Source organism: Megascapheus bottae, chromosome 36 (assembly GCF_031878675.1).
Source record: "Megascapheus bottae isolate mThoBot1 chromosome 36, mThoBot2.hap1, whole genome shotgun sequence".
Lineage (NCBI taxonomy): Eukaryota > Metazoa > Chordata > Mammalia > Rodentia > Geomyidae > Megascapheus > Megascapheus bottae.
Window position 1 is genome coordinate 2,152,562 of NC_143544.1, and position 14,227 is coordinate 2,166,788.

At 54.8% G+C, this 14,227-nt stretch overlaps 2 protein-coding genes across 3 annotated transcripts in view; one reads left to right on the forward strand and one right to left on the reverse strand.

The window, feature by feature from the left end:
* Positions 1–90: 90 nt before the first annotated feature.
* On the forward strand, positions 91–6,747 carry Dexi (Dexi homolog). Of its 2 annotated transcripts, XM_090324619.1 has the most exons (3): positions 91–706; positions 5,824–5,956; positions 6,392–6,747. In XM_090324619.1, the coding sequence occupies exon 1, from the start codon at positions 276–278 to the stop codon at positions 561–563; it is 288 nt and encodes a 95-aa protein (XP_090180745.1). In that variant the 5' UTR covers positions 91–275; the 3' UTR covers positions 564–706; positions 5,824–5,956; positions 6,392–6,747. The 2 variants fall into 2 exon arrangements, with proteins under 2 accessions (XP_090180745.1, XP_090180743.1); XM_090324617.1 differs by lacking the exon at positions 5,824–5,956 and having other exon boundaries at positions 91–702.
* Positions 6,748–6,882: 135 nt separating this feature from the next.
* Ciita (class II major histocompatibility complex transactivator) overlaps positions 6,883–14,227 on the reverse strand; it is a 29,401-nt gene continuing 22,056 nt past the window's right edge. The window contains exons 12-20 of the mRNA XM_090324620.1: positions 13,846–14,004; positions 13,095–13,166; positions 11,732–11,812; positions 11,311–11,403; positions 10,686–10,772; positions 10,103–10,186; positions 9,937–10,020; positions 9,019–9,114; positions 6,883–8,290 (exon numbers count right to left, since the gene is read on the reverse strand). Coding sequence (XP_090180746.1) covers positions 9,039–9,114; positions 9,937–10,020; positions 10,103–10,186; positions 10,686–10,772; positions 11,311–11,403; positions 11,732–11,812; positions 13,095–13,166; positions 13,846–14,004 — 736 coding nt within the window. The 3' untranslated portion in view covers positions 6,883–8,290; positions 9,019–9,038. The remainder of the gene's footprint in view (positions 8,291–9,018; positions 9,115–9,936; positions 10,021–10,102; positions 10,187–10,685; positions 10,773–11,310; positions 11,404–11,731; positions 11,813–13,094; positions 13,167–13,845; positions 14,005–14,227) is intronic.

Here is a 14,227-nt window from a genome sequence, read left to right on the forward strand (position 1 = left end):
CCCCTCCCGGAGAGTTGATTGGGGGCTGTGCAGACAGATCCGGGGTGCACCGACCCCATCCTGCAACGTCTCGGGGAGGGTGGGGGGGGGCGGTCACGGCGGGTCTGCCCAGGCCTCCGCGCATCCCTGGAGGTCAGCCGGGGCCCGGCGCCACCTCGGTCGAGCCCCCGGGGCGTCCCCCGATGGCCGCGCTGGCCCCTCGCCGGCCGCCCGGGCGCCGCAGCGGCTGAGGTCGCCGGGTTCGCCCGGTGGCCGCCGCCCTCGCCGCCCCCTGCATGCCCGGCGCCCGGATCGCAGCCCACCTGGACGCTCTGGGCCCCCTGCTCTCGTACGTGCAGCCCCCGCTGCCGTCCTCTATGTTCTACGTGGGCCTGTTCTTTGTCAACGTGCTGATCCTCTACTACGCCTTCCTCATGGAGTACATCGTCCTCAACGTGGGCCTGGTCTTCCTGCCCGAGGACCTGGACCAGGCGCTCGTGGACCTCGGCGTGCTCTCCGACCCCGGCTCCGGCCTCTACGACGCCGACTCGGAACTCGACGTCCTGGACGGGTACTTGGAATAAGGCTCTTGACAGTTATCCCCCCCGTGCCCTCCAGGACCTGCTACCCTCAGCCTGGACCAGCTGGCCACACAGTATGCCACCGCTCCTGGTTGGGGCACCCTCTGGACTCGGATGGGACCCCACGAGGAGGCCCTCCAAGGTCTGTAAGTGCCCCCTTGGGAGGAGGGTGGATTGGGGAGAGGGAGAAGAAGTTGTCCCCAGGGCAGACACTCATCCCTCAGCCAGGCTTCTGACTCCTGACCACTCCTGGTCTAATTTGAATGCCAAGAATGCCAGGGCAGTCTTAGGCTTTCAGCTGGGGCTGGAAAGCTTCTCTCATCAAAGGGGACAGCTGTTGAAGGGGAAGACCTAGGGCTTAGATGTTATTTGGGGGTAGTCTTAGAACTTCCAGCCATGGCTTCTAGAAAAAAGCCTTTGTGCTCTGTTTGGAGGCAGATTGTTGGCCCTCTTTCCCCCACCAATCGCCACCACCTCCACTCTCCCGGCCCCTCCTCAGCCTGTCTTGATGATGACCTTGGCTTTGCGGAGAATCTAACTAGTCCTGAAAGGATAAACATTTGGAGGTGGCACTGATCACCTTTGAAATTCAGTTCCTTGGGGGGCTGGATGGGGATTTAGGACAAGGGGCCCAGGCCAGGGAGTCTTGCGCAGAAAAGCCTGTACTTCCTTTCCCCTTGCATCTGCTGCTGTTTTGGAGTCAGGTTTCCTGGTGGCCAGCGTCAGTTCTGCAGCTCAGATCTGCAGGAGGTGCTAGCTTTGCAAGTTGCCTTCCCAGAATCAGCAGGCTGGCGTTGGTGCCCAGGCTGGCGTTATCTGCAGGATTTGTAAGATCTTGGGGCTCCAAAGTCAGCAGGTGAAGAGACCAGAAGATCGTTGTGCTGAGATGTTGAAGTCCTGCCTCTGGGCTTCCTCTGGGAGCTTGTGCCCAGCAAGTTAGAGGCAGGATGATGGAAGTCTGGGAAGGAGGAAGATGGTCCAGAGACACCTAACCAGAAAGAGGAACACTTGGTTCTGATGCCAGGTTCCATGGAGGGGTCTTGGAGCAGGTAGGGCTCCTTGGCTGGAGGCCCCATGGGCCAGTAAGGCTGGAGTTCTGCCAGGCATGGGCCTGAGAGGAATGCCTAAGTGTGGGCCTCCCTCACTAGAAAACAGACACTAATATTACTCACCCCAGGCAGGCAGTTTACACCTATCCTGGGATGCCTAACTTTTGCCAACATGCCCATAGCCAGTGGTGTTATAGTTCCTTCTAGACCCATAACTAGATACCATAGACTGAATGGCTCAAACAATAATTTTTTCCTCACAATTCTCCTTGGGACATGAATCCCATTCTCCAGGTCTCCATCCCCGTGACCTCATGCTTCCAAAGGCCTCCTAGCATCATCATGTTGTGGGGACACGGGATTTGGGGTGAACACAAACCTTCACTTGGTTGCAGAGAGCGATGGAGGTTGGCATTAAACATGTTGGGGGGGTTGGGGGGCAAAGCACTCCCCTAAGACATCATCAACATTTCTTTAGTTGAGAAGGGTCAAGTTCAAGGGGAGGCCTGGGCCGGCCACTCAGCATCCCACTCTCCACCCCCCCCCACCCCCCAGCCTACCTGCTGCCTTCCATGAGCAAGGCCCTGGCCTGGGGAGAAAAATCAGAAGGCACAATCAGACATGCAAGAAAGACCTAAGCTCCCCCTGTGTGTTCACTGTTTCCTCACACTGGAAACAGCATCCACTGCCTGAGATGTTTGTCAACTCAGTGAGGGTCAAAGAAGGCCTTTTAAAGGAATGACGCATACGGGCTGGTAGAAGGAGCCAGACACGAAGATCCGGAGAAAAACAGTCCAGGCAGAGGAAGCTGTTGGGTGCCAAGAACTGAAGATGGGAGAGTTGGCAGGTCCACAACCCAAACGAGGCCAGCATGGCCCCTGGGGAGGGGGCGGTGATGGGCCACAGGGAGTGACACTAGGCAGGAGCTGACAGCCAGTAGAAGGCTTGAGGAAGGGGAGGCCTTGATTGAATCACATTTGCAAAGACTCTTAACACCTGCAAGCAGAATGGTCCACAGGGGTGAGTGCAGGAGGCCACTGAAGAGACGGTTAAGTGTCCAGCCAGAAGTGGCAGAGGTGTGGATGAGGCCAGCTCAGTGAAGATGGCAAGCTCAGACAAGTTGACGACACCAATCAGAGGGATCCATTCCAAATCCATATGACACCCTCCCCTCCTTCCCCCTGGTTTCTAAGTCCTTTGACAGTTACTCAGTCACTCAACAAACATTGGTCCTGCCTATTCTACTGAACTGTGTGCTAGGCCCCTGTGATCCTGACATGAACCCATCTCCAAGCCAAGCACTTGACTTTCAGACAGTGCCTTGTGAAGACGCCTATTTTATCCTCTCCCCGTATCAACAGAAACACTTCCGCTTCCAAATGGAAACGCTGGCATACTCACAACCCCAAACTGAAGCCCAAATGCTTTGACATCTTTGACAGCAAATGCTATTTGAGCGCAAACACCAGGAAGTGTTTCTTGAGTTGCCCTTCCCAAGCTTTCTGTGTGACAGGGCCTGGTAGGAGGAGGCTCAGAAAGCCCAGACCTGGGGGTACAGGACCAGATGGCTAGGACCCGGCAAACCATGTGAGGAACAGATGGAGATTATCTGACGGAACCTGGCCTCCGTGCCCCTTTCCATAGGTGGGGTCAAATCTCTCTCTCTCTCCCTCATTCTCACCTGGACTCATGAACTGCACCCAAAAGCCAGTCCAGGAATCGCTGGCAAAGGACAAGGGACTTGCGAGGCAGTGTGGTAAAGAGATTGAATTGAAAGGGGGCCTTCACTTTAGCTCCTTCTCTCTCTTGAGTGTAGGGGCTATAAAAGGCAGCCCCCATAGAGTACTTAGGGTACTTAAAGAGTGGTGAAGAGCCAGGACCCTAGCTTCAGACTCCCTGGGTTCAGATCTCAGGCCTAGCTGTGACTCATTGCACTGTTCAACCTCCTCCTTTCTGGTGATTAACTGGAGATAAGAGTCTCATGGACTTTCTTGTCCAAGGTTGGCTTTGAACTGTGATCCTCAGGTCTCAACCTCCTAGGTAGCTAGGATGACAGGCGTGAGCCACTGTGCGGGCTTCTCACAAAGCTTTACTTTGGACTAATTCCATGTTTACAGAGTAGTGTCCAGAGGGATGCCAACAATTCCTACACACTCTTCACCTGAATCCTCCCGCTAGCCTTCTTGCTCATGCGCACACAAGCACACTGTGGTTTCAGTGTGCGTACATTCACAGGTGTCTATCTGTACATGCAAGTAGACGTGTGTGCAACTATGTTCGTAAACCACTTGAAAGTGGGCTGCATATTTTCCTGAATATTGCAGTTTGCTTTACTGTACACACACACACGCACGCACGCACACACACACACACTGCGTGCACTTGATATAGTCCTGGAATTGTCTGGTCTACATCTTTATCCAGACTGTGACATTTGTTCTACTCTCCCATGGCAATGAAAGGGGGGGAGGTAGGGTGCAGGGCCTGCCCTAAACCACCCTGGCCATTCAGTGGGGGCCTTCCTCAGGCTGGAATGGCTGTCGCCATGGACATGCTGGTGTCACCTGTCTGGCATCTGGTAGGCTGCCTCAGCCGGGCTTGGCAGGGATTTGTCCTCCGGGTTGGATTCAGGGGATGGTGTGTTGACAGAAGCACCCCATCCACAGACATTCTTCATCCACCCTGTGACCTGGGTGTGGTCATTTCTGTCACCCAGCCATGGCTCTGGCTGTCATGTCTCTCCATTGTCCAGCTATGATTTTTCTCCATTATAGTTTATGTTGGATTGTGCTAGTTTTAGTACTGTGTTTTAAAAAAAAAAGTCTTTACAATGTGGGTTTGTTGATGTATTTTATTTATTCTGTAGTAGTGCTAGGGATCCCTGGAGCCTCACACATACTAAGCTTGGGCTCTGCCACTGAGCTCATGTGGATTTGTCTTAGAATCATCACCACTTGGCACAGATAGGAGGAAATGGCAGGCACTGGTGAGTGGCTCACATCTGTCACCTGTCATCCTAGCGACTCAGGAGGCTGAGATTTGAGGATTGCGGTTCAAAGCCAGCCTGGGCAGACAAGTCTGTGAGAGTCTTAGCTCTGCAAAAAGCCATAAGTAGACCTGCAACTTAAGTGTTAGAGCATCACTGTTGCGTGAAAAAGCCAAGCAAGTGTCACACACATACGCGCACGCACACACACACACACACACACACACACACACACACACACAGCTGTGAACCTCCCAGCCTTGAAACTTTCTCCTTGAGGTAACCAGAAGCCTGAATATGAACCCTAAAGAGGTAACTAGAAGGCTTGGCTGTGAACCCCCAAGCAGCCTGCTTGCTTCACACCTCTGAAATTGCCGCTTAGTCACATATTTGGATTTAAATTCTGGCTCTACCAAGGCCTTGGATAAGCAGCTTTACCTCCCCAAGCCTCAGTTTACTTCTCTTTAAGACTGTACTATTTCCTGCCAGTCCTTTGGGTTGCGGACTGATATAAATAAATGTTGTGGTCAGTGTTTATCGATCTGGCATGGGTTCTAGTCCCAAAGCTGCTCCCTTGCCTGGGGCTCCCTTGCTCTGCTGGTTGCTGGTACCCAGGAGTCCCGAGATTGGGGGAAGTGTGAGGTCACTGACATCAGGTGAGTCCAGAGAGATGCCAGCGTCCTGCTGTCATCTCAGCCTCAAGGGCAGAACTTCATTCCCCAGATTCCTTTCTGGCAGGAGGCGTGGCTGGATGGTTAAAATAATTGCTATGGCTTCCCCTGAGCATCACTTGATGATGCTGGGTGGGGCAGGGCTCATTAGATGGGGAGGGAAACTGAGGCACGGGGCCTCCGCACACTCAGCTGTGGGGTGGCCTCACTGGCCATGCTCCTAAGGAGCTTCCTGCTCACACTGCCCTGGGAGGCCGCCGAGGGAGGCTCCCTGCAGTACCCCACCTTCTCTGGGTCCAGCTTTTCTAGCCAGGGCAGCCAGCCCAGAACTGGTGATTTCCATTGTGTCATGTTCTTAATGTTTTTTCCTGTTCTATGGCAAGGGGTTCTTGCCTTTATTCATGGTAGTGATATGGAAAAAAATAAAATCTGTAGTATCATACCATCCCCCCTCCCTATGTACTTTTCCCTTTTGGCCCTAGTGGGTATTAAACCCAAGACTTCCCACTTGCCAGGCAAGTGTTCTGTTACTTGAACCACGTCCCCTCTTTTTTCAGATACAGCCTCATGTTTTTACCCAGGCTGGGCTGTCCCCTCCTATTCACCTGCCAAGTAGCTGAGATTTGAGGCATGACTACCCTCACTCGCCCCCAAATCCACAACTTCTTGAATGCCTAACTGATGCCATAGGTAAAAAAAAACAGGACTTCCACACCTGCCCCCACGTGATGAGTCCCGTGAAAACGCACGTGCGGTAAACACATAAAATTATCTTCAGGCCTAGGCAGGAAAGCTCAGGCCTATAATCCATGGTTCTCAGGAGGCCTGCAAACTTACTGTTTGAGGTGGAGGGGTCTAACAAAATTATTTGCCCAGGCTGGACTTGTCTTTCCAAGTCTGCAGGATGGCCCAGCTCCAGCATAAAGGCAAGACCTGATCGTAAATGTAATGACAGCAAAAAGGGCTGGAGGCATGGCTCAGCGTACAGGTGCCTGCCTTATTTTTAGTCCAAACTTTCTGCTGCTGAAGCCTAGCTCCAACCAGGCAGAGGGATGGAGTTGGACTGTGACATCCTGGCTGGCCAGCGCTTTCCTCTTGGTGACCCCTCCTTTGTCTTCTTGGCAGGCCTGCTTACCCAAAAGCTTCGCGCCAACCCGGTAACTCCTGTCCTGAACCAGGAGGAGGATGGAGAGGAAAGCCACAGACATCTGGAGACCTAACCCTGCACCCTGGCTCGTTCTGGTGGCCCGTGTGGACTGTGACTTCCTGCTGGTGTGATGTTTACAGGAACCCAGCCACTTTGCCTGTCCTGCACTTCAGCATCCCTTACCCGCCTTCCCTCACTAGAGCAGACTCCTTCAGCCATGGAGGGCCCCTGGCTGGGAATATTGTTGGGGTTGGGGAGCTGCGAGGGGGCTGTGACGCTGGGGCAGTGGACTTAGCGTCTGTTCTTCGTGTTTGTTCTTCCTTAGCTTGGTAGGGCTGGGAACCCAGGCTGTGAATGCTGCCAGTGTATATTGGTCAGAAATATATTTTTGCAAATGTGAGTCACATCAATACTTGATTTCGATAAACCTATTCAAGCAATACTTAGGAGGCTGGTTTATTTCCATTAAAAACGTATGCAGCTGTAGGCCCTCTGGTCCAGGGTTTTGTGTTGAGTTTTTCATTGAGCTTTAGAAAAGGGGACCTTGTGATAAAGGGCAGGAGGGCCAGAGGCCCCTCATCTGAGATCCAGGGGGATTGAGAATCCATCGCAGGAGACTGGTCTGGGAATCCCTAACTGCCCCCCCCCGCCCCGTGCCCAGCTTCTGCCAGCCTGGCAGCCCTGGGGTGTAGTGAGAAAGGCCCTATAGCCATATGGAACTGGGCCTGAGTTCCATAGACTTCAGGTAAACATGATGGGCAGGAGGGGAGGGATAAGACACAAGCGGGTCAGCTTGCAGCCTCTCCAGTTTGCAGAGCAGGTCTGTAGCAGGATAGGAGTGCAGCCTCAGCTACACAGTGTTTTCCACACCAGTTTGGCCACAGAACCAGATGGTGACTCAGGACCCACGTCTGCCAGCCTAGCTATTCCAGAGGCTGAGCTCTGGGAATCCTGGTTCACAGCCAGCCCTGGGCTAAAAGAAACCCCGTCAGTCTCCTACCCAGAATCAACCAACAAAAAGCCAGTTGTAGAGGCGTGGCTCAGAGAAGTAACTTGAGTAAGAAAGTGGGGAGCTGGACACAGAGGCCAGGAGGTCCAGCTCTAGGGTCTGAGCTGCTGGCCCATACTTGCAGGCCAAGAGCCCTCTGCATGACCACAACCTGGTTCTGAGCTGGCCAGCTCATGACTAAGCACCGAGGCCTGACCAGAGCCTGAGTGTGGGAGCAGGAAAGACGCACGTGTGTTCAGCCATGACAGGCGAGTGGCTTCATTCACATTCAATGCAGCACAGCAGGCACCCCAAAGGGAAATGAAGACATAAGCCCAAGCCCACACCTGCCTGCCATGGATGAAAAGGAAGAAGCAGGAGGTGGACCGGCCATCTCCCTCCTTTAGTAGTGTACTGTTCACTGCTTTCTGGCTATGGTCCTGCGTCGTGGCCAGGCCTAGCAGCTACCACAGAACCCCCATTGCATTTGGGGGCCAGCAGGCCAGAGCAGTCAAAGTCCCTTCAGAGTGCAGTAGAGGCCTGTCACGGTGTTTGTTGGACAACGTGCTTCTGCCAGGCTGAGTGAGACCAGAGCAGGCAGACACATGGCTGCCTCACTGTCTCCCTCTGGCCTGGCCATGACTGGCTGGGGTGCCCATAGGGAAGGGCTCACAGCAGCTGAGCAGAGCTGGCATCCGTGTGGGATCAAAGGAGCCTAGAGCCATGCCTGGGTCTGTGGGCAGAGCCACACGTGGATGGGTCCACTCTGCAGCTGGGCAGGGTCAGCTCTGAGCCAGTGGAGACTGAGTGCCAGGAGGTTCACGGGATAGCACCAGACAACAGCCACCTGTGCCTTTGAGTCCTCAGTGCCAGGTCCAGTGTGAGTGTCCTGAGAGAGAGGTAAAGCATGAGCTTCGGGAGGGGGGTCTTGACACTGGAGGGGGCGGGAGAAGGGGAGGACTAGAAGGAACACAGGGCAGTCTTCTAGGGCAGTGGGAGCAGATTGTAAGAAGGCAGATCCAGGAATACCACAGCAGCCAAGGCCACATAGCAGCAGGAATGCCTTAGGTTATAAGGAAGGATTCTCTAGCTGGGTGTCAGTGGCTCATGCCTATAATCCTAGATAATCAGAAGGCTGAGGATCACAGTGCAGAGACAGCCAAGGCAGGAAAGTCCATGAGACTCTTATCACCAAGAAACCCCCCTCCCAACGACAACAACCGCAAAAAAAAAGCTGGGAATCGGGCTGTGGCTCAAGTGGTAGAGCGCTAAGCTTGAGAAAAGAAGCTCAATGACAGCGCCAAGGCCCTGAGTTCAAACCCTAGGACCAGGAAGGAGGAGGAAGAGAAGAAGAAGAAGAAGAAGGAGGAGGAGGAGGAGGAGGAGGAGGACAAGGAGGAGGAGGAGGAGGAGGACAAGGAGGAAGAGGAGGAGGAGGAGGAGGAGCAGCAGCAGCCTCTCAGCCTGACTCCAGGGAAGAGCTGCAGGAGCAGGGGCTTGGAGACTGTGTGGATCCCAGGCCCGCCTCTCTTCCTGGGTCCTCTTCACAAGGACCCCAAGCTCAGGCAAGCTGGGACCCTCCCCTGTGGCACCCCCCCCCGGTGACCCCCCCGTCACCTTGTCCGTGCACAGCCAGGTCATCTCAGGCTGATCCGCGAGTCCAGTTGCTGCAAATGTTCCTGCACCCCAAAGGGGATGGTAGGTGTCCACATTCTATGGGGATGGGAGCCGACAGCGGGTAAGGGGGGGGCTGGGGTCCCCCCCCATTCTTCCTCCCACTCAGCCAAGAAGCTTAGCAACCTTCCCCGTGAAAAGTCACCATGGGAACAGAAGGCAGAGGCCTCTGAGAACCAAAGCCCTTTTCTGGTTACTGACTTGCTGTGGGACCTCAAAAAACATTCATGACCGCCTGTGCCTCCCTCCCTGTGAGTCAAATGGGCTCCGTTAGGCTTGTCCTGCCGGGCAGATGACGCCACAAGGAAGCAGGTGAGAGACCTTGAGTACAGGGCACCTGTTTAGTATGCAGGAGGCCTCAGGTTCAATCCCAGCGCCGCCCCAGAAGAGGTGGAAAGCACTGGTGCCAGGGTGGACATGGCAGCACACTGGTAACAGGATTTTGACTGTTCTGTTCCTTCCCCCTCTGTACAGGTAACTTGTGGGCCTTCGGTGTCTGGCTTTGATGTGTAAGGAGCTGGGCTGGGAAGTGCATGTGTGCATGTGTGCAGCAGGGAGGCTGAAGCAGGGCTGGGAGCTCTAGGCCAGCCTCAGCGATCTAGGACGCTGAACCCTGGCTGGCGGAGTCCTGTTCCAAACTGCACGAAAACCCCCAAATGGCGTGTGAGGTGCATGCAAGCGCAGCTGGCCCACCCCGGAGGGGTCAGAGTGGCAGTGTCATGGCATGCCAGAAGGAAGCGCTCTGCGGTCCTGACTGAAGCTCACACATCCCGCCTCACAGGTGCAGAAACGGAGGCCAGCAGCGGAAGCCCCTGGTTGGTTCCCTGATGGTAATGTGGCCCTGGGGCCAGCAGGACTCACGCCAGCGTGTCCAGGTGGGGACACTTCCTCAGGCTGGCGGCCAGCTGCTGGGCACCGGCGGCTGTGAACTTGTTGTACTGGACACTGGGGAGAGAAAACAGTCCTGAGGCCTGGCCCTGGGACCAGCCCTTCCCTCCTGTGAGACCCTTGGAGACCCCACACTCACTCCATCACCCGCAGAAACCCCATGTCCGGGAGTACGTGGGCCAGGCTCTCAGCCCCTTTGTCGCAGATGCAGTTATTGTACAAGCTGTGGAAGACACCACATGGGGAGGGCTTGGAGTGCTGGGACGAGGGCTCGGGACCCAGCAGGCATCCTTCCTGGACTGGACAACTGGGGCCAGCTGCTAAAGCCCTGTTAGTCCATCCTTTATCTCTGTCTCGGGGAGGAAGGCAAATGCATGCAGTGCTATACCAAGACTGACCAGCAGGGGCAACACTGGCATGGCTGGTGTGTGGGTGACAGTCACCCCTCCGGAAGCTACTGTCTGGGGATTCCAGAAAAGCCTTGTCCTGCATGCAGACCCTATCTACTGTGCAACAGGGAAGTCCCCAGGCTGTGAGCTTCTTCTCAGCCATCGAGATGGCTCCCACTTTCTAGATAGGAAAAGAAGGTGGACCTAGGTGTCTTTCCCCAGGTGCTACTGATCCTATGTCCAGGCCTTTGGCAGCTGATACATCCAGGAGCACCAGGGCAGCCCTTGGGCCTCCTGCCCCACAACCCCAGGCCAGCCTGGGCCCCCACTCACCTGAGCCTCAGGAGGGTGGCGGCCAGGGAGGGCAGGGCCTCAGCAAGCTGGCAGGCACCCACATCAGTGATGCTGTTCTGGGAGAGGCTGCAGACACAGCGAGGGAAGGATTGAGACCCCCTGGGCCCCCTTCCCCACCGCGTCCCAGCATCCACCCTGGAAACTCATTTGCACACAGGGTGGCCTGCAACCTCGATAGATAGATGATGGATGATATAGGTAAGTAGGTGAGTAGATGAGTAGAGAGATAGATAGATAGATAGATAGATAGATAGATAGATAGATAGATAGATAGATAGATGGATGGATGGATGGATGGATGGATAGATAGATAGATAGATAGATAGATAGATAGATAGATAGATAGATAGATAGATAGATGGATAGATGGATAGATCAATGGATGGATGGATGGATGGATGGATGGATGGATGGATGGATGGCTAGAAGATAGATAGATAGATAGATAGATAGATAGATAGACAGATAGAACAATGACTGTTTGGAAAGCTGGGCACTTGTGTAAACAGTGAGTGATTGACTGGAGAGTGGAGGGGTGGATGGCAGAGTGTTAGTTAGCGGGGTGGGAGATGGGGGGGTACTCCTGTGGCATGGGGGGACTCACTTGAGCGTCTCCAGTGCCTTCAGCATCGGGAAAGTGGCTGAGAGTTGTGCCACCCCCTCGTCCCCAATCTTGTTCTCACTCAGGGAGTCCAGACTGTGGGGAAGGGGAATCGGACAGGGGTGTCAGCCAGTGCGTGGAGTCTCCCGACCCTTCCGGTCCTCCCTCACGAGGGGAGCAGGCTGCCATCACCTGGGGGCTGAGGGATGAGGGCCAGATAGAAGAATGGGATAGCAAGCCCAGCTCTGCTACCAGGCTGTGAGGTGGGGTCCTGCCTCTGCCCCTTCTCCAGAACCAGGGCAGCTTCGGTGAAAGCACCCCACAATCCTCCCTGGGCCACTGTAGACTGGCCCTCACCAGGCCACTCAGGCCAGGGCGGGACAGACGCTATCCGGGCATGTGGTCTGGATCTGGGGACACTCACTCCAGATGCTGAAGGGAAGAGAAGGCCGGTAGGATCCTCGCCAGCTTCGGGAAGGCCTGGGCACCCAGGACTGGGCCCAATCTAGGAGGCCAAGAACAGAATCTGTCTTCAATACCACCCAAGTGGGCAGAGTCAAGACAGGAGGGCCAGCCCTGCCTACCCTCCCGGCCTCACACTAAGTCACAGCAGAGTGCATAGAGAGACTTCATGGGACTAAAACAAAGCAAAGCAACACAAAACAAGAAGGAGTCTGGCCTCAGCGACTCACACCTGTAAGCCCAGCTACTCAGGAGGCTGAGATCTGAGGATTGTGGTTCAAAGCCTTCCAGGAGTAGAGAAAGAGAATACAGGAGATGAAGGTGACAGGTGACAACCTGCCTGCGGGGGCCACATGTGGGGTTCTAGCTGTCAGACAGAGGTTTGTGGGGTGTCTACACCGGATGTCCTTCCTTCCTTCCTCCCTCAGAATCTCAGGGCCTCTGGCCTCCAGGTGGCCTGACTCCAGGCTGTTCTACCCCACGGCTGGCTGCTGTTGTCTGGAGCACAGTTCCGACCCCAAGCGAGGGTTTCGTTGGTTTATTTTATTTTTAAGTCCCAAAGGGCTCTCAGAGACTATCGCAGACATTTCCTGTTGTCAGCAATATTTTTATCCCTGCACAAATGTGGTACTTTGTCTGCTGTTGTGAACAAAAGCTGCCTGGTTCTTCGGTCCACCCCACTGGGTCTCAGTTTCTCCATCTGGCCACTAAGATGCCCAGAACTAGAGCCCAGAGCTGCAGCCTGAACACCGATGTGGAAAACAACTTTTCCTTGTCCCTTCTTTTCTTTCCCTTTTACTTTCCTTTTTTAAAAAAAAAAAATTTCCCTTCTATTTTCCTTTTCTCTTTTTATTTTGAACCCAGGCAGGCACTCGACTATGCCTCCAGCCCTTTTTGCTTTACCTATTTTTCAAATAGAATCTTGTGGAGAGTTTTGCCAGGGTCTGGCTCAGACTCCGGTCCTCTTTCCTATGACTCCTGTGCAGCTGGCATGTGAACCACTGTACCTGGATGGTTAGTGGAGATGGGGGTCTCAGTAACTTTTTTTCTTTTGGCCAGGGCTGCATTGAACATTCCACTTTCCCAATCTCTACCTCGTAAGGTAGCCGGAATTACAAGCACGAGTCACTGCATCCTTCCGAACCAGTAACTGTCACTGGCTGGATCCCTTCTCATCCCATGTCCCCATAATCCAGCCCGCTCCTTGCCTGGCATAGATGGTAGCAGCACGAGGGTAAGAAAGGCTCCGGGGACCCCTGAACCTTCTGCCGGCCCGAGACCAGCTCCCACCGCAGAGGGAACCCAAGACCCGGCCCCCCACTCACGCAAACTCCAGCTTCTTCAAGTCTTGGACAGCAGGCAGGTTCCTGACCGAGTCCTCTGAGCAACTTGTGACACTGCAGGGAGCAGGCACAGGCTGTGTTGGGGTGCTGTACGTCCTGGATCCCTCGGGGGACCGCAGACTGTGGCTGTGGCTGGCCTCTACCAGGAAAGAGGGCCCCAGGACCACAACCTCCCGGGAGAGGCTCAGAGGAGGCGCTGAGCAGGGCCCTGGGTCACACAGCACACAGCAGGCCTTCACACCTGCCTTTTAGGGGAATGGTTGTTTGTTTTTCAGCACCTGGGGTTTGAACTCAGGGCTTTACACTTGCCCAGTCCTTTCTGGTTTTAGTTTTCAGGTAGGGACTCATGTTTTGCCCCGGGGACGACCTCTGGATTTGATCCTTCTCCCTGCACCTCTCGTATTCCTGGGATTCTAGGGGTGATACCACGTGCAGCTTGTTTGTGGAGGTGGGTCTCACCGACTGGTCCTGGGGTAGCCTCAGATCACCTCAGATCACCTCTCTGCCTCCCAGGCGCCTGGGGTGATGGCTATGAGCCAGATGATGGCAGGTTTTGAATGGAGAGGAGGGTAAAGCTGTGTGGCAACTGTGCCCTGGTGGCAGCTGCCATTGAGGCCCCAGCCAGGTGATACCCAGGGGAAGGGCGCAGGGCCTCTAGACAGGAGGTGCTGGGAATGCCCAGAATGTACACCTGATCTGCATGGTGCAGGAGCCTCCCGTCCACACCCCTCACCTCTGGGTCTGCACCAGGTGGCTTAGGTCCTCGACGTCCTTCAGGGACTTGGCCTTGAAGGGCTCGATGGTGAACTTCTCCTTTGCTGCCCGGAGTAGCAGGGTCTGCCCTTGCTGCCGCAGGGACTCCCACAGCCTGGTGGTATCACTCAAGGAGGCCCTGGGGGATGAGGAGGAGGGCCTCAGATCCAGCTCAGGGTCCAGGCTAGGACCTCCACCCACACCCATACTTTCCTTCTTTGGCTCAACCTCCTCCAGAAAGTCTTCCAAGACCACTCACACAAACCCTGACTGCTTCTTCCTTTCTCAAAACTCTCACCATGGTTTCATTTCCCGTTTTCGCTTTGTCTACCAGGAAGCTCATTGCTAATTTCGGGGTAAAA

Excerpts from the sequence above, each read along its gene's own strand:
- Dexi (XM_090324619.1), top strand. The coding sequence starts at position 276 with ATGCCCGGCGCCCGGATCGCAGCCCACCTGGACGCTCTGGGCCCCCTG.